This window comes from Strix uralensis, chromosome 7 (assembly GCF_047716275.1).
Source record: "Strix uralensis isolate ZFMK-TIS-50842 chromosome 7, bStrUra1, whole genome shotgun sequence".
Lineage (NCBI taxonomy): Eukaryota > Metazoa > Chordata > Aves > Strigiformes > Strigidae > Strix > Strix uralensis.
In genome coordinates, this window is record NC_133978.1 from 1481865 (window position 1) to 1500555 (window position 18691).

Genomic DNA, 18691 nt, shown 5'->3' on the forward strand with positions numbered 1-18691 from the left:
AACTGCTCTTGACAAACAAATTACCCTCCCTGGTGAGCAGGCTGAATTTTGCTAGGAAGCCCCTGGGCGGTGTGTGAATTACAGGTGAGAGTGAAACAAAGCGAGGAGGCTCTCAGGAGCAAGGCTGGGGCTGGAAGGCCGCAAAGCTCCAGCGGCGTTGGCAGGAGCAGGCGGGTGGAAGACAAATCGCTGACACTTTGGGTTCGTTATTACAGAGATCCCCTTATTTTAGCCTTCTGGCCATTTTTCTGTTACTATATACATAGAGTGAAGTTACTGTTTTCATTACAAGTTGAAGCTGGAAAACTATTGCCTCAGTATCTCTTGGAATGCTACTGATGAATCCTGAAATTGCGATGATTTTCCTCCTGGCAGACCCCTGCGGTGCCTCCAGTGCTGCCTCCCCCGAACCTGAGCGATTAACCTCCGGCGCGGGTTGTTCGGAGGCGGGGGCCGGGGCCGGCTGGGCCCCGCGCCGGCGGGGAGCGGCCCGGGAGCGGCCCGGGCTGGGGGCTCGGCCCGGGCTGGCTGAGGGCCGGGCCGTGCCGGCGGGCGGAACCTTCGTGCGGCGCGGCGGGAGCCGGCCGGAGGGGGGAAGCGCGGGACGCGCCGCCGCCGAGCCAGGTCCCGCGCTTGCCGCCGCCGCCGCCTGCCGCCGCCTTCCTCCGGCCGTGCGGCCGCTGCCGCGCCCCGCCGGCCGCGTGTCCGGGAGAACAGCCCGAGGGTGAGTGACCCGGCGGGAGAGCGAGGGCTGCCCGCCGCCGCCGGCACCTGCTGGGCGGCGGGAAGGTCACGGGCGGCGGGGCCGGCCCGGCCCGGCCCTCACCGGAGCCGCCTTCGCCTCACCGCGCCGCCATGGCCGGGCCCCGGGTGGCCGCCGCCGCGCCCTCGACGGGGCCGGGGGCTCCCCGAGGCCTGCTCCTGCCCTCGGTGGGGCTCGGTGGGCGGCGCCGGCACGGCTCGGCCGGGCGAGGCGCCCCTGCCCTTGCCCCTGCCCCTTCCCCCCGCCAGCCCCGGCCCCGCGGCCTGGCCGGGGAGCGGCCCCTCGGCGGGAGCGGAGCCGAGCCCCTGGCGGGGAGGCGGTGGCGGTCGCCCGGGGGCTCGGGGGGAGGCGAGGCTTTCCTGCCCGCGCCTGGCCTCTCCCCCCGGCCGCCCTGCGGGAGCAGAACAGGAACCAGCGCCGCTCCTCCTTTTGGTTTCTCTTTAGTATTCGAAGCCCTGGCGTGCAGGCAGGCACAGCTAAACCAAAACGCGGTGGGAGTCGTACGGACCGAGAGTTTGTTGTTCAGTTAACTGCCCTCCTCGTTAGCTCAGCGATCTGCCTAGAAAATAAACGCTAAAATTCATGCAGGGTAATCAGAATGCCATTTAGAAAGGTTACACTTAAAATTCCGTCCTGGTAAAGCTTTTTCTCACCCTTGGTATTCAGGGCAATGATTGCATAAGAAGTGGGTTTTTTTCATTGGGTTTTGGGGCTTTTTTGGAAGCTTTTTTTTCTCGTTCACTGAATATGTAGCCCTTTTATTTTAATAAATCAGGCTTAAGAGAACATGCAGAATCTCCTAGCTCCGTATTACTTGCTTAGATGCCTAAGGAAGCAAATTTTATTTGATTTCCGAGCACGAATGCACAGCAACAGCCTTGATTTTTAAATTTCTAAACAGAGAATGAAGAGTTTAAAGAACCAAAACTTTTTTAGTAAACCTATTGCAGCACTTCTCCTAATTCCAGTCTGCCAAATCCTTGTAGACAGAACCTATGGTATGGCATCGCCTTGAGCTGAATACGGGGCTGACACAAAGCAACCGCTAGCTGAGTGAGGGGGAATTCAAGGATATCTTGGCTGTAGGTAGTCCAGCTTTTCCCTGGCTGACAGCTCTGTTTGGAGACCAGCCAGGGACCGTTGGAAGCTGCCAAAGGAATTGCCACTGATTTTGCCCTTGCAGCAGGAAAATCAGGCAGTGAACGAGGAGAGCTTTGGGGGTTTTCAAATGGAAACCCTGCCAGGTGACGAGAAAGTAGATTGGGGAAAGAGGACCCCGATTTTAGAAGTCATTTTTCAATGGTTTAGGAAGAGTTTTTTCCTCTCTGCAGCATGCTCCCATAACTTGAAGGTGCTGTACTTTCTGGGTTTGGCTCATACAGCAGCCAGCCTTTTCCCTTGATAGCTGTGTGCCACATCCAGCATTTTCAGTTTTCCAGGGATATTAATAACTCAAAATGTATTCTGCTAGGTGCAGGCTCCAGCTTGTAACCTTGTTTTATTCAAATACAATTCGTCGATCGCTCCTTAATGTGTCAATTCGGTGCCTTTCCTTTAAACTTCCTCTTGGGAAAAAGAACTCTCTGTTTAAATAACGTAGAGTTATCTTTGTCGCCATGGCTTAGCATTCTTAGGTCAATAACAGTCACAAAATGTCAGTCTTAATGGGAGTGTAAACTTGGCACTGAAATAAAGTAATCTTTATTAGGGTACTGCATAGCTGAAAGGAATGCAGATTTCCTGAGGGAAGAGTGAAATGGGGATCTTTTTGCATGCAGTCAATCAAGAAGTAAGGCCTCAAATTGTTGCTGCCATTTTTTCTCTGCTTACTGGAAGTGAAACCATGGTTATGCTCGGTGCTGCGTGTTTTAATCTTACACAGTTTTATAGGTTGGGGTTGTGCTATTGTTCAGATATTTCATTGTAACTTCATGGTAAGTTTTATGCCCACTGCGTGCATGGGAAATAGTTTTTCTAAAATGGTGTTTAAATATAAGGCAGATGTTTTCTCAGTTTTCATTTTCTTTCTTTCTGTCCCTCCCTGCGCTTTTTTACATTTAGTGTTGAGAGGCAAAATGGTCCATGCCGAAGCATTTTCACGTCCCCTGAGCCGGAATGAAGTGGTCGGATTAATTTTTCGTTTAACCATATTTGGTGCTGTAACATATTTTACCATTAAATGGATGGTTGATGCTATTGATCCGACGAGAAAGCAAAAAGTGGAAGCTCAGAAACAGGTAGGATTTTATTCATAAACATTTCTGTGAAATGCTGTCTTGTTCGTTACCTTTCATACAGAGAAATCTTCTAACCGGAAAGTGGACTTGCAATAACCAATAAAATAATTGACAAAAGCATGTGGAATAATAAAAAAAACCCAGAATTATTTTTTAGTAAATCTCAGGATCTAGGCTGTTAGTGTTTTCAGTGCTTACATTTTATAACAAGTTAAAATTTCTAGCTCGAAGTGGTGGAAAAACTGTCGAACTGGAGCGTGATTTTGTCTCTAATTATCTGCAAGTGTGTGGTCCCTGCGCCGTTTCTGCTTCTGACAACTTTACTAAGCAGCAGTCGCATTAAATAATGCTCTCATTAGTCTCTTGGTTGCTTTTTAAAAACCTTGAGCAGAAATAACTTAATTCTCTGCTGCTTTTTGGCAACTTAATGGCAGAGGCAGGGACTGTAGTTCCTCATGACAAAGAGGAACGCTGCTGTCCAAATGCCTTTTTAAGAATAGCTCGCACTTTGTCCCTCTCCCTCTGTTCTCCCTCCACCTCCAGTAGCAGTCAAAATGCCCTGGAAGGAGGAGAAGAAAAAGTGAAAAGCCTCATTCCTTATGCTGAACTAGAATGATTCATGGGGGTTAATGCTCTGGGAAGAGATTTAGGTACATTTCAGAACCAAAAGTTAAATGTTTCCTTTGGAAAGTATTGAAGGAAATGTTGCAACTTTTTTTTGTTTTCTGGCTGGCACAAATTTCATAGATTCAAACAGCAGTTTTGAGCAACCTAATTCTGGTTTGGGTGGTTTGTCTTTTTTAATGAAATCTTTAGTTAAAAAATTGGCCCCACTTTAAAAATCAGCTTTCACAATCTGTGCTTGGTGCCACCTATTATATAAGAGGTTGCAATATCCCAGGAGCATGTCAGACTCAACCGCAAGTTTGAGTGTAAAGAGAAACTGAATTGTGAAAGTGTGTTGCCACAACAAATGACTTTTCCTTTTAAATTGGGAAAATGAAAACACTGAATACGTAGAAAAAATTGAGTGGCTTCTGTGATTTTTTTTTTTTTTTCCTTAAAAAAGTATTAGTCTCTCCTTGGTACAGTGCTGTGGAGCTTTGAGGGGAGGCATGCTTTTTATAGCAACATAGTTATATCTCCCATTAAAGTGTGTGTCTATTATGTGCAGGGTTGTGAATGAAGATAATTAAGCATGTGAAAGAACTCTAGAGTTCTCTCTAGTAACAAGTTTCAGGCTTTTCATCTGAATCCTGTACAAAGTTTACAAGGCTTAATGGGCTTTTTTAAAGTGTAACATACCTGCATCAGCTTTGGAATCTCCTGTAGAGATTATGGAAATGATTTTGTACTCAGGTTACCTGTGTGTCTGCAAGCCTCTTCTGAACAGCAAACTCCATGTTTTAATGTTTAGTTTGTTTCTTTTGAGGTCAAAACGTATGACTTGTGGATTTTGGGGTGGGAGGGCTGGTGTGACACTTATTTGATGGGAACTGAGACATATGACTCGGTTTCACTCAAATGACAACAAGTCATTAGGAAATAGCAGAACCTTCTACTTCAGAAAGATTTAACCTCTTTTCAGATGTGATTTACAGAGAAGCTTTTCAGACTCCAAATAACAGTTCTTTAAAAACTAATTTTTAAATCAAGCATTCAATTTCTTTCTCTGATTTTCTTGGCATTTTATTTCCCCCAGGCTGAAAAACTAATGAAGCAAATTGGAGTGAAAAATGTCAAGCTTACTGAATACGAAATGAGTATTGCTGCACATCTCGTAGACCCACTTAGCATGCATGTAAGAAACGGTTTTCCATGTTACTCCGATGAAAGAATTTCAGATGTAGAAGATCTTGATTTTGACTTGGTGTTACATTATTTGTCATACATATATATCTATGGAAATACACAGAAAATATTTCTGTAATTTAAAATTTCGTTGTTGAGAGCAGAGATTTTTTTAAATCACCTGTCTTTTTTTATTTTTGAGGCCTTGCACTACTTGTCAGCTTGTGGATATTTTTTCTTAGCAGGGACTATAGTGGTAAGTTCTAATGCTGTTTTTCTGTACTAGGTAACCTGGAGTGATATTGCAGGCTTAGATGATGTTATTACAGATTTGAAAGACACTGTCATTTTGCCCATCAAGAAGAAATATTTGTTTGAGAATTCCAGGCTCTTACAGCCACCAAAAGGTAGGAATGTTACGGATTTATATGTTGGTATTAAAAAAAAAAAAGGTTACAATTACCCAGAAAGGAAAGAGGAAGTAGGTTGCCAGTCCAAAGTGCAACCATTAAGACTGATGCCAGGGAAAATCCTCAGGTTTTTCCTCTTCTCTTGCCATGAAATCAAGTTCTAGTGAATAAGTCTCATCTTAATAATGAAGCAATAATTGCTTTTCAGTTATTGATGTTACATTTTGGTGCACTAATCTATGTAGCCTGCATTTTTAACTGCCTAGATTGTCTATTTTTTATCTTCTTATACCCCATCTTGTCCTTTGACAGAGGTGAACTGTAACTCTACTGTACAGCTTTGTACACTTGGCTAATATTTTTATGGTGTCATAGAAACATAAGTCATAAACATGAGACGTCAGTGTAAGCTAATCTTGCAGACATCTCTCTGCTCTAGTCCTAACAATTCCAGTCATTCAAAGAGACAGAGATCCCATTTTTATTCTGGAGGTCCCTTGATTTTGTCTGGAGTTCAGTTGTCCAGTACTGAGGCAGTAAGGAAACTGTCGGGTGACAAATTCTAACAGTAAAACAGAAGTTGGACTGTGCTGGAATTCTTACAGCCATATTTGCTATATATTACTACAAACAAGCAGAATTTGAACCTAAAATGTTGGACAAAATGCCAAAGTTTATCTTTACTGCTCTGATCCCTGGAATATTGTCTTCTGGAAATTCTCTGAAAACCATTAATTACTGCCTGTATCTGTGACCATCTCAGTTTCAAGTCCTAAGTGATGGAAAATGAAGCACTTTTTAAACTGGTTTCATTTTTCCAGGCTACTTTCTGTTTAAGTCACAAATTGAAACTGTCTGGAAAATTATTTTAATGTCATGATCTAATAAGCTGAAGGAAAAAATTATTTTTTATTTATCTTTTTAAAACAGACTTTCCATATAGGGCAAGTTCCCGAGTTTTATTAGTGGCTTGCACTGTGTGTTAATAGGAAGTCTTGCTTCAGAGTAATTATGTTTGTGGTCATCAGTCACATAAACAGAAAAAAACCCCTAGTAATTCTCTGTTTCAAGCTTCGACTTTATTTTTTTTCTATAAATTGTTTTCCTTACAACTATGTTAGAAAAACACTACTGTGAATTCTTTCGCTATGACAAGTTTAAAAATAATATGAGGTGTCATATTTAATTAGGGGTAATTTGTTTAAATTGTTTGTGGGGCTCCTTTTTTTTTTTTTTCTTTCTTTTCTCCCCCCTCTGTGCTAAGTTTTATTAGCAAGGCTGAAACTGGCTATAAACAAGGCCTATCAAATGCTTACAGGAAATAAATAGGGTTTTAGTTTTCTGTAACCTGTATGGGTCACAGTAATAAAACAATCATCCTTCAAACAAATGTCTCCCTTCAATTTCACCATACCTGTTTTTAGATATTCTTAGCTTTAGTTTTATAATAAGGATATCTTTAGTAACTTTGTAATTGATTTGATGGAACACTGTGTAACTTTTTTCTTATCTTTTAAAACCTGGATAAAATACAAGCCTGGACACTATCAGGTCTGTTTTCTGTACAGCGACCAGAGAGTATTAACACGGTTACTTTTTCAGGAGTACTTCTCTATGGCCCCCCTGGCTGTGGCAAAACGCTGATCGCCAAAGCTACAGCAAAGGAAGCAGGCTGTCGATTTATTAATCTCCAGCCTTCAACACTGACGGACAAATGGTATGGAGAGTCTCAAAAACTGGCTGCTGCTGTCTTCTCCCTTGCTATAAAGCTCCAACCATCCATCATTTTTATTGATGAAATAGGTAAAAATCTATTTTTTTTTTTATAAGTAACTATAGCAGAGCGACATTAAACTGTAGGTTCAAGTTGATGGGTATATTGATCTACTGTCATCTTTTTCTTAAAAAGAGTGATAATGGAACAAGGTTCAGTAATATAAATAATACTGTAGAGTAATGGTGGCAAATTAGGAAAAACAGTGTATTTCTTCCTTGTGTTAGTAGGGGAAACTACAAGTAGAACAAGTTGCTGCTTATTTTTGCTTGGGCTAAGGTGGTTCACAAGGAAAGCTTTTCTTCTGTTAAGGGATCTACTTATTCAGGAAACCCATCACCAAATGCACTTCAATGCTTCTCCCGTGAGGGCACATAATAGAAAATTAAAATACGGGTTTAGGAGAGCTCAGGAATAATAGTTCTTAATAAGGCTGAAGAAGTAGGAGGGGAAGTTCAGCTGGGAAGACAGCAAAGGTGCCTGTTGTTCAGTGCATTTGGACTTGTCACATCAGTGTTTAAGTCCCTGTGAACTTGAGCAGTTCAGTTAAAATTGCTCGTTGTCTCGTAGCACTGGTGCTTCTTAAAGCGAGTTGTACAGTTTGCAGAAACAGAGCCTGACGAAGCTTTCACCCTTTCCCCAGTTTAGGTTTATGAAGGAGCTACGTTCTTAAGATGCTTTTTATCCTTTTGTATAGGTGTGAAAAATGTGGTGTTTTTCTAGCTGTTGGAAATTCTTTAGGCAACCACTAGCAGAGTTAGAGCTCTGCGTAACAAAGTGTATGGCCTACTTTACGTCAGCTTGCTGTTCTCCTGTGCTTTGGTATCTTCTAGCTTGCCAGACTGAATGCTTCCATCTCTGCATGAGCATGAGAAATTAAGGTGAAAGTTACACTTTCCATAAATTCAGGAAAGTGAAAATTTGGAGCACAAGATTTGGGACAATCTCATGTGATTAGGCACATACATGTGCAATGTAATTCGAAAGGTGTGCTTGAAAACATGGTGAGATTTCACTTTCCTATTCTTCATCATGAGAAGTATTTTTCATTTGTTGACAATGTTTATTAAAAAAAGTATTTGTAAGATGGAGAATGGCACAAGTCTGCACATGATAAATCAAAGATCATAGTTTCTATGGCAGGATTGAAAGTAAACTGCTTCACTGAATCCTTAATACAGATTCCTTCTTGCGAAGTCGATCGAGTTCTGACCATGAAGCTACAGCTATGATGAAAGCTCAGTTCATGAGTCTGTGGGATGGACTGGACACTGATTATAACTGCCAAGTAAGTACAAAGGGTGACAAGAAAAGTAATGCGATTCTTCCCTCTCGGTTTTTGTGCATTGAGCCGTTTGGGAAAAGTAGCAGATTGCCAAAAGAGTTTCTTTACCTGTCGCTGTTAGTGATTACCAGTATGTTATGGGAATGAGATGAGTTATATTAATCATTTTTCTTCCTGAGAAGACTGGTTTTGTAGTTACTTTGGTTTTAATTAAGAGGTGTTATTTTCAGGAGTGTCTTAAGTCTCAGTAATATAGCTGTATAGTTTGAGCTGCTAAAATTGGGAATCTTCAAACTGTTTTGAAAAGCATTTTGTCAACAGTATTTTCTTCAGGTGAAGTGAATCTTTGATTTCAGGAAGGGTATCGAAAGATCTGAGTATTCATTCTGCTTGCAGGTTGGTTGGTTTGTTTCCAGAGAAGCATTAGACTAGCACGAGACAAGCACTAAACTCTGGAGTTAATCTGAAAGGGTAGAGAAGTTGATGTTATCAAAAGGTACATTCAATTAAATGGAGCCCTTTAATTCCATCCCATTGTTCCTGTATGCTTCCGTCCCCCTCCCGTAATCTCAGCAGAAGTTTTGTATTTTAGAAAGAAGAAAAAATATAAAAGCTGCTGGTGTTGTAAAAAAACCCAAAAAACATTTATGAAATAAATTACTTGAGTGTAACATAGAGGAAAGCCTGCTTGGTATGTTTCTGAACTGTCTCTGGAGCAAGGCCTTTAAAAAGGATGTTTATTCTCTAATTTTAAAAATTTCAGCCTTTTTAATCTGCATTTTTTTGTGAATGGGTTCCAATACTCTGACCTCTGTTAGTTCTTTCTTTGTAAAATCTGCTTTTCCTCCTCTCAAGCTTGTGCTGAAGGTTTTTTTCAGTTGATTTCTTAAAAACTGATTAGAATGCAGTGAATATATACGTACTGAGAGTGTTTGCTTACCACGATTAAAAGTCTTAAGGTATGAACACTTAACTGGAAGTTAATACAATCTTGCAAACACACATTTTTTCCAGTGTTTGAATGCATTATCTTTTTTTCCCAATATACCAACAACTTCTTGGAGCAAGTCAAATTGTTCATTCCCTGCAGTAAGACAGTATGTGCTCTTACCCATCTCGCGTTCAGCATTCAGAGCCAGGACAAGTCACTCTTGTCCTTTACTCGGGTGCCTCTGCAGGGTAGCAGCTACCAAAGTAAAATGCAACGCAGACAATTGGCTGGAGACACTGCAGAGGTTGATGCAGGTTTCTGGGGAGTTTTTCAGCAGCAGTGTTCTGTTTCAATACCATATTTCAGGCTTCTCCCTGAGATGTCATTGCAATTCAGGAAGTGTTCTTTAAGTGGTTTTGACATTTGCATCGTCTCAGTTTTTGACAGCCAGCTAGCAGGGCTCTTTTGTTAATTACAGATGTTTACTTGGGAGCTTTGTGTTGCTTGTCTGATTCTTGCCAAACAAATTTCCTTTGAATAAGGATAGTATTTGGTTTTTGTTATGGTAGAAGTTCCAGATGCTAAGAGGAAATTGTTAGTAAGTGTTGCGATGAATGTTATTTGCTCCTGTGTTGATTGCACCTGAAACGCCTGTTCAGCTTTGGCCTAAACCTGGCACGGATATAGTCTTGAGTCCAGCAGGAACTTGGGGCACGGTGCCTGTGCTGCTTGAAAGGACAGTCCAAGTCTGGAAGCTTGCAGAAGTCCAAGCCACACTCACAGAACCTGCGGACAAAGCGGCTTTTGGGAAGGCTCCTCAGCTCCGGCGGCGCAGGGGAAGCGACAGTTTAGGCCCAGCGTTGGGCCTTGCTGCAGGGCCCTGGGAAGCACAGCCTACACGTACACTCAGGAGGAGGCAGCCCCGCCAGACCTTAGCCTGTGTTTGGCACGCAGGCAGGCGCAGAGCCCTTACACGCGTAACGCTTTCGAGGAGGAGGTGAAGAGTGCCGGAGCCCTGGTGAAAAATGTGTCTTTTGGCTTTTTCTGCGTGTAGCAATTTGCCAACGTGTGCTGAAGCCTCTAGGTGGCAGGGTGACTCTGCGCTGGGACACAGCCTGGCCAGGGACTGCTGGAGTGCCAGGGCTGGCTGCGGAACAGTGACCCCGGACAAAAGACCAGAAGCATGTCAGGAAACTATTGATAGGAGATTAATTTCCCTCACATTTTTCACTTTCGTGACTGGGTATTTACAATGTACATAACTTACAGTAACAAATGAGAAAACAAGGCTGATGTGGATGAGAAGTAAATTTGTTCTTAAACTAATAACTAAAATGCAGTTAAACAAGGTAAATACTCTCCTTGTATTGAACTTGGCTTGTACACATCTAATGTGCTGCCTTTACAGTATACCAGTGCATACAGGTTCTTACTGACTTAATGCTCTTTTTTTTTAATGCTTATAAAAAAAGAGGCGTTTTAGTGCATGTGAAAGCTGCCAGTTTGGTCATCCTGGTGAATGATTGCCTTTCTTTTTTCAACACAGCACAAAAATGCCACATTTTTGTAATACTTTATCAAAACATCTTTCAACTTCCATCCAGACCATTGGGAACTAAAGACACATTGCCAGGACTTGTAGGCAGAAGTTTTGGGTTACTGCTTAGAGTTGGAACTTTCAAACTGGGCTCAGAAGGCTTCAGACTAACGTAAAAATCTCCACCCAGGTGTACTCTGTGGTACCGGCGCTCTCTTAAGCGGCCTGTTTAAATTCACTTGCTGAAATCAGTACCAAGAAACCTTATGTAACTTCTTTAAGTGTTGATGTTCTTGATAAAGTGTGGAAGAGTCACGTGTTTGGTTTTGAAACTCCAATACAGCGGTGTTTTCAGAAGCTGGTTTCAGGCAGACTAATTCTTCCTGTTGGTGTATACAGGTAATAGTGATGGGAGCCACCAACCGTCCTCAGGATCTTGACTCTGCAATCATGAGAAGAATGCCGACCCGCTTTCACATCAACCAACCTGTAAGTCATGCCAGGTTTGCCTGAACAGTGTGCCTAGTGCCTGAGCTACAGGCAGGTGCCTTATCAGCCAGGAAACATTAATTTTTTTTTTCCCAAAGAAATACTCTAATATCTTGATCTGGTTTTAGTTTTTTAGAAGCACATATATAACTTTGCTATTTAATGTGAAGTTTCTCACAGAAACCTTGATTCCTTGGATCTTTTATCTGAAACAGCGCCATGTGCTCTGAGAGTTTCCCACCCGCTTTCTTCATCTGTAAGAATGGAGTGGTTTAGACACTGCACTCTGGAAAGAGCTTAGTTTTAACTGGAAAGCAATCACAAAAAGCACAAAAGTGACCGCACCCACTTGCCTACAGGGAGAGTGGCACCCAGGTCAGATAGTGTCACGAAGCAGGTACATACCGGCTACCATTTATTCCTTCTTGATACACAGTATTTTAATTTTCAAGGAGAGCAGAGGGAATGGGATCTGCATACCAAAGCCTGTGTTCTTCTCAAGCTTTTCCACAGTCAGGCACTGCAAGTAGTCTGGGAAACTGTTTTTATTCCACTTATGGTTTATGCCAAACAGGCAGTAATTAAGGTCTCTATCCCTTATGCCAGCCATCACAAGGTTACCCTTACTATTAATGTTGCTATTGCCATCCTTTCCAAGGTATTTTAGTCTCCTCCAAACACTTGGCGATATCACAAGACATTTTTGTATCAGTATTAGAAAGAGTTCAGTTGTGGTTGTCAGTATTCCCTTCTGGCTACAGAAATACTCTTCATTATTCATTTTTTGCAGAAACTTGGAAACAAAATTGGAGGGGTAAAACTCTTACTGATTGTGCAACAGAGTAGTCATGTTCCCAGACCCATCTTGTTTGAACTGGCTTTCGCTCCTTGTGGGCGGATACTTTTCAAAACAAAGCATTTATAACAGTATCTGCTTTTCTGCGATGCCTGCTCATAGAGGTTCACACACCTTACTCCTCTTCAAGTTTTCCTTGAATTAGTAAGGTACAAGGATATGTAATTTAGTACTTGATCATGTTTTTCTATTAAGAACCATCGTTAGAAGGGGGAATTATCAGCAGGTCACAGTGCCTCAGGATACTGCAGGGGTTGGCTCTCTCTCCCAGGATCAGAATTACCACAGGAAGTGTCATTTCAGGCACAGACACGTAACTCCTTACCTCACTACAGCCATCTCACGAACTTACCGCTTGTTCTTGTCTGCGGTACTTTGCGATACAACCAAGATTGGTTACAACTCTTTCATTGAGTGCCAAGATAATTTATGTGCTGTGGATTGGAAGTGTGCACAGGTAGTACTGCTGTAGAGTAGCTAAAGCCTTGCAGGTTTTATAACTAAGTTTGAGATTAAAATGCCCAAAATTACTCATAAGAAATTGTCTGCAAGGCAAAGGGAAATGGAAAAAGTATTTTTTGATAGAGCGTATCAACTGCTCAGCTGCCAGAGTATCCATGGGGTGTTTTTTTCCCTTTTTAACAATGAAAATGAATTTAGGACAAGTTTGGGTTTGGGAGACACAAAAAAGAGTCTCTTTGCTGCCTGTGTTTTACCTTGCTCTTAAGAATATGCTCAGGATTTAACCGTTTCTTTCAGTAACCTCGTCAGAGCGTGTGATGTATATTGCTTAAAATTTCCCAAGCATCGTCTGTAGTGATTTTGTTTTGTTTTTTTTTTTTTTTAAGCAGAGCCGTTTACCTTCTTCATCTGATTTAGCAAAGTACTGAAAGCATCCCCTAGATCTAGAGAATCTGCCCCCTTTAAAGATGATGGGAATTCTTTGGAGACAACTACTTTCACTTAGGGCAAAGTAAGGCTAAATGGCAGTGCAGTTAGTGTAAATGTATATGCTCAGATGTTTAGTTTCATGTCCTCCTGGAGTGAGAGTACCCTGGATCTCGTTTTGCCGAGTGATTTGCCATGAGATAGGTTTCCTTAGTGTGTATCACATCTCCCGTTTGAGGGATCAGCTTGTGTCACTGAGCTGTGACTGAAAGCCCACGCCGTGCAAAATTGCAATAGATGTTACATATGTTTATTTTTGTACTCTAGTAACTAATCTCTTTTGTTTAAGGCCCTGAAACAAAGAGAAGCAATCTTGAAGCTAATTTTGAAAAATGAAAATGTAAGTAGACTTCTTTTAATGGTTAATTTGCTGTATTACTGTTGTCATGAGTGCAAGCTCTGTAATTGTAGAAAACATGTTTTATAATTGACTGTCTTGGAGTAAGGTAGAGATTACCTGCTACGGTATTTCTGATTATAATTTAGGAATCTTTTGTGGTTTTAGGCATTAAATTAAAGCAATAGAATTGGCTACTGCTTTAAGCATGAGCCTCAGTCAGAGCAGCAGTCTTGGATTTTGTGGTGAATCACCATTTCTGAGGAAAATGACTTCATTTCTCTGTCTCCATTTTCTTGTTATGTAGCAAGATAATATATTTACTTCTCTAAAGATGCTGAAGGTGAATCATGTTTGGAAGTCACTTTGACCAGTAAAAGAAAATTCAAGACATCATGAAGCAGGGAGAAGAGATACTGAATTTTTTAAACTCTGTACAGTTTATTGGCTCTAGTCAAGAACAGAGGAATGACATTTTTTGACAGTGCTGCTTTTTGCACTTTTCTCCTTAGCTCGTGTTTCCTTTAGAGGAAAACCACTATAGATATTGTTACTAATACTATATGGTGTTTGTGTCGCCATCTGCATTCCAAGATGAGGGGAAGGAGTGGCTGTGAGCACATCTGGTAGTGTCTGTTGGCAGGGTGTGGGACCCGTGTTATTGGAGAGGTTCCTGCCAAATTTAGTCTGCAGCACTAATTGTCTTGAAGTTAATGTTGCAAAGTGTCTCTTGGCTGAGGTCTATCCAAATAAATATCATTCGTTCATAAACGCAACTTAAATTTTTTAAGAGGCCTAAAAATCCCAGCTCCATTGCAAATGGCTAAGATATTGGGGAGGTTGCTTTGCAAATGGTCGTTTTGGATTGTTGGTATAGGGTTCGAATATAGGTTGTTTTTTTCGCAAAACGCTGGTCATAGATGTGAAAACAGAACTGCTACAAGATGCCAAAGGAGTTGTGGAGGAAGAGCAGAAAATCTCAAACTGTCTCTTGCAAGTGGTGATTTTGGACTCGGTTTTCTCTTCAAGAGCTGTTAGGGAGGTATGCCAAATAATAGACTCCCTGAATACAGACTCCCCCAATATCTGCAGCCGCCCAGCCCTTGCACGCAAGTGGACTCTGGCTCCTTTGTCTCAGCATCTGGGCCTGGGAGTTTCAGCACCTTGGCCTTAAGGCCTTCAGCAGAAACCTAAATTGGCTTCTGAATACGGACCCGAAAGAACGCAAGGTGTATAGTGGCAGGGAGTCACAGCCACGCAAATAACATTTTTCAGGGGGGAAAAAAGGAAAAATCAGCCTGTACTGGTTATCCCAGAGGAGGAGGAATTGGATCCTCAAGGCCAGCTTATTTTCTCTGAGGGTGAGAAACATCCTAGCAGTCCTTCACATGGCAGGTGTAGTCATGCCCTCAGTTTTCCTTGCCTGTCTTAAAATCTCGTTTCTTCTTTCTCAGTCAAAGGGAAGTCCTTGTTCGTACCTGCTACACAACATGCCCACTTTCTATATATTCTTAGTCAGCTGTGCTGCTCTGTTCAATTCTTGAGGGCCTTCAGCCCCACACTGAGCAAATACGTTGCAGATCCACAGCTGTTACTGACTTTGGTATTTGTGTGTGGGATCGGGCGTTAAAGCAAAGCACTTCACGACAGCCAGGCTGTAGTGTCTATAGGAGGCACTTTGGTGTAAGCCAGCTGCTGCTTTTGCCTCAATTTCCACGCCTGGGGAGCCAGGTGGCTCACTCTGGACCCAAACCAGAGCACTGCGTGCCCAGTCGTGGGCTAGGGAGCTGGGCTCAAGTACAAGCTCAAGATACGAGCCAGCAGGACACTGCTGTCCTTCAGGAAAAGCAGGAGGACTGGCGGGGAATTGGAAGGGTGCTCAGTGGCTGTTGGCCTGTTCTTGGGTTATCGTGGGGAGTGCACGGGTGGAGGGATAGCTGGAAGCAGCAAAGATTACACCTGGGGCTTTGCCTTCATCACCACAGCGTAGTTTCCTTCTTAGAAGAAGTCATCCCATAATTTCAGCCTTTTGTTAGACTAGTTTGGCTTTAACTTTTTGAAACGGAAATACTGATGCACTGGAAAATGTGCCAGAAGGGGCTGTTATCAGGGGTTCTGTAAAGGGACTGAATAAATATGGGGGTCTGGGCTGGAATGAGTGCGGGCTCTGATCTGCTGCACGGAGTTGGACACGTTATTTCACCTCAGAGTTCCGTTTCGTGGTTGTATAAGGTAGGAGCAGTTGTTTGGTAACTCAGCAGACAACTCGAGTTGCTGAGATAGTGGACAACTACTTTTGAAGTTCTCATTCTGCACTGAAAGGTAGCAACAACAAAATGTAAATGTGACAGGAACTTTTTCCAGCCTTGCTGTGTTGCCAGTAAAAAGACGTGTTTATGAAAACAAAATGCAAATAATGTTTAAAATAATGTTTAAAATTTAATCTTTCAAATAATGTTTAAAAAAAGGGCTGTGGCTGTGAAAGGAGACCCGCTGGGTAGTGTTCGTTGTCTAGAGATGAAAAGGTGCACATAGGGTCTGATTGAGCCCTTAACCAAAAAATATCAGTGCCCTTGCGGGAAATTTGTGGGGGCATTTGGGAAAATGGGTCATTCTTTCTGTGATCCAGTTTTTGCCATCCAGTGGGCTTCCAAAACCACACAGGAGCTTTGTCAGTAACAGAATATACCAGTGTGATGGTTCGCTTCTGGTTGCCTGTTTGGTTTTTTTTATCAGCTACAGAGTTTTATGAGATGAAGCATCAGTTTCATTTAATGACATGAACTACGCAGAGGGTTCAAAGTGTCAGTTAATAAAATAATTTTCTTTTATCTCTAAAAAAGTCAAGGCTGAGAAAGATCAGTGGGCAGGTAAAAATACTTGGAGGTGGCTGTTTCTTGTCTTGGGTGAACAAAGTAACTGACTTCAGACTTTTCATTCTCCGACCTTTTGTTTTTTGGCAGGTGGACAGGCATGTAGATCTCCTCGAAGTTGCTAAAGAGACCGACGGCTTCTCGGGCAGTGATCTGAAAGAAATGTGCCGGGATGCAGCACTCCTCTGTGTCAGGGAATATGTTAATTCTTCCTGTGAAGAAGAGACGTATGTGTCTTTATTCTGTCTGTTATGATAGCTGAAGAGCTGTTGTGAATGCTTCTGGTGCTACACACTGTCCAATTATCAGTTTATATTTTCTGATTTGAATTGCAAATTTGTAGAGGTTTAGAAAACCTTGCTATGATTCACAGAAAGCAGGAGGTTCTCTCTTTCTTGACAAATTGCCACTATACAACAAAAAAACCCAACAAGTAAGTTGCCTTTATTCGTTTTGACTATGAAAATGAGACTGTTTGTTCCAAGGGGTGAAGCCTGAGGTGACATGAACCAACAAGTGATATGGCTGCGCTGTGTTACTGGGCTTAAATGCTGGTAACACTCCAGCACGTGTGTAACCCCTCTTGCTGTGATGTTGCTCTGATTATCTCCTGTACTTGCAGGTAATACAGCGGCGTGTTTCCAGTGTAGTGCTGGATCCATGCCAGAGCTGCTGTTTTCAGTGATTACTTCTCATTGTTTGAATAGCTGTGACACAGCACCCGAATCATTATCTTGTTTTTTTTTTTTTTTCTTTCTTCCTTTTAAAGCCACGACGAAGATGAAATTCGGCCTGTGCAGCAGCAGGATCTCCACAGGGCAATTGAGAAGATGAGAAAATCGAAGGATGCCACGCTGCAGAATGTTTTGATGCATGTTAGTTTAGATTAAGGTGAAAGAGTGTTTGCAGTTTCTGATGTGACTTAGTTTGACTTCTGTAATCAGTTAGGAAAAATAATGTCGGGGTTGGGAGCGGGGGTGTTCCTTGAGTAAGGGAGTTCTGTTTCTGGAATTGTTTTTATACAACAAATTCTAAGTTATTGAAATTTAGTCACGCGCAACTAGAAGTGTAACAATCGATCACCAAGTGGAACAATTATAGCCCAGACCAAGAGCAACTGCCTGTGTCTTGTCCCGTCATCGATACGCTGTGCAGCCTTACAGCAGGTGCTGGTGTGGCGCGTGGGCTCAGCGGTCACTGCTGCGGCGGGGACACGATCCATCCCGTGTGTGTATATACGTATGAGCCTGTCTGTATGTATTAAATGTATATATCCACACATTTTTTTATATATAGACATAATCTGTAGATAACTTGAGTATGGAAAGTCTTTTCTACTTACTGAATCAAACCAAATCAGAAGATGTATAGATTAAAGATTCGTCGATACTCAGTTCACACTTACTTCTTCCTTTTAGCAGCAAATATGAAGATAGAAATTCTGCTTCTAGAATAACTTTCAGGCAAAGTTTGAAATGTTACTGATTTTTCTTTCACATGACCACTTGAAATCTGGTGCCATTTAGTAAAAATAGTAAACTACTGTAAAAATGTTCGAATACTTTTAATTTTGTATGAATTCTGCTTTTTGAGGCTTTTTAAATGAATGCTGTTTTTATTTTTATTTTTTCCTTGATGTGAGTAATTAGAGTAGAATCTTAACTGGTCTTTCATAAAGCCCGACATATTATAAGCTCTCTGAAATTGTGGCTTTCTGATCTAGTAGGCATTGTAACGAGGGCTTGCTGCTATTTAATCTCTGAAAGACCCACTGCTGCACTGTGGCATTGTACCATGAAGTGTCATACGCATAGCTCTGAGGTGCGGGGGATGTTTTGTGATGTTTTGCTCTGTCACATGCTCTGATCTGCAAAATTGAAGAGAAGGGAATGGGGTTTAGGATTATAAATGTGATTTAGCAATGTTCTGTACTTGCTGGTAACAGTAAATTCATGTAACGTTTATGTAGTGATAAAGGCAAAGGGTTAAAAATGTGACAAAGGTGTTTTGGTAAAGTTGCTGTCAGTAGGTTTTCAATAACTTGATTTCTCTTCCTATAATATTATGAATTGTGCACTAATTCAACACAAATATAGAATTGGAATGGTTTGAACCCCTGGGGGGATGCGCTGTGCCACAGCTCTGCTCGCTGTGAAAGCAAGGGAACGATGTAAACTGGAATGTGCTGCAAAGTGAAATAAAGACAGCTGGGGCCAGCCAGTGGCCACTATCGGGTGCTGCTGACAGTTTCCATTAAGCTCAGCTTTTCCCCTGGTGTCCTTCGGTCTGGCACGCTGGTTATGTAATGCACCAGCTGCCCTAGGGCTGAGTTTGACCCGATTTAATATCCGCGGGTGCTGAACATGGGGATTTTTTAAAAATAATTTAATAATTACTTTGCTTTTTGATAGGGGGAGAAAAGGTCCATGGTAAATGCATATTTTGCTCTAACACAAGGAT

General features: G+C 42.2%; 1 protein-coding gene across 2 annotated transcripts; it reads left to right on the forward strand.

Moving 5' to 3' along the window:
• Positions 1 to 600: 600 nt before the first annotated feature.
• Positions 601 to 18466, forward strand: ATAD1 (ATPase family AAA domain containing 1). Of its 2 annotated transcripts, none has more exons than XM_074874125.1 (10): positions 601 to 724; positions 2825 to 3000; positions 4703 to 4801; positions 5078 to 5198; positions 6804 to 7004; positions 8157 to 8263; positions 11128 to 11217; positions 13311 to 13361; positions 16322 to 16458; positions 17001 to 18466. In XM_074874125.1, exons 2-10 carry the CDS (start codon positions 2839 to 2841, stop codon positions 17119 to 17121), a joined length of 1089 nt encoding a protein of 362 aa, XP_074730226.1. In that variant the 5' UTR covers positions 601 to 724; positions 2825 to 2838; the 3' UTR covers positions 17122 to 18466. The 2 variants fall into 2 exon arrangements, with proteins under 2 accessions (XP_074730226.1, XP_074730225.1); XM_074874124.1 differs by lacking the exon at positions 601 to 724 and adding an exon at positions 1244 to 1352.
• The last annotated feature ends 225 nt before the right edge of the window (positions 18467 to 18691 follow it).

Bases quoted from the DNA above. Each gene is read 5' to 3' on its own strand.
- ATAD1 (XM_074874124.1), top strand. The intron at 3,001-4,702 runs GTAGGATTTTAT...TATTTCCCCCAG, and splicing joins AAGTGGAAGCTCAGAAACAG to GCTGAAAAACTAATGAAGCA. The intron at 7,005-8,156 runs GTAAAAATCTAT...TCCTTAATACAG, and splicing joins CATTTTTATTGATGAAATAG to ATTCCTTCTTGCGAAGTCGA.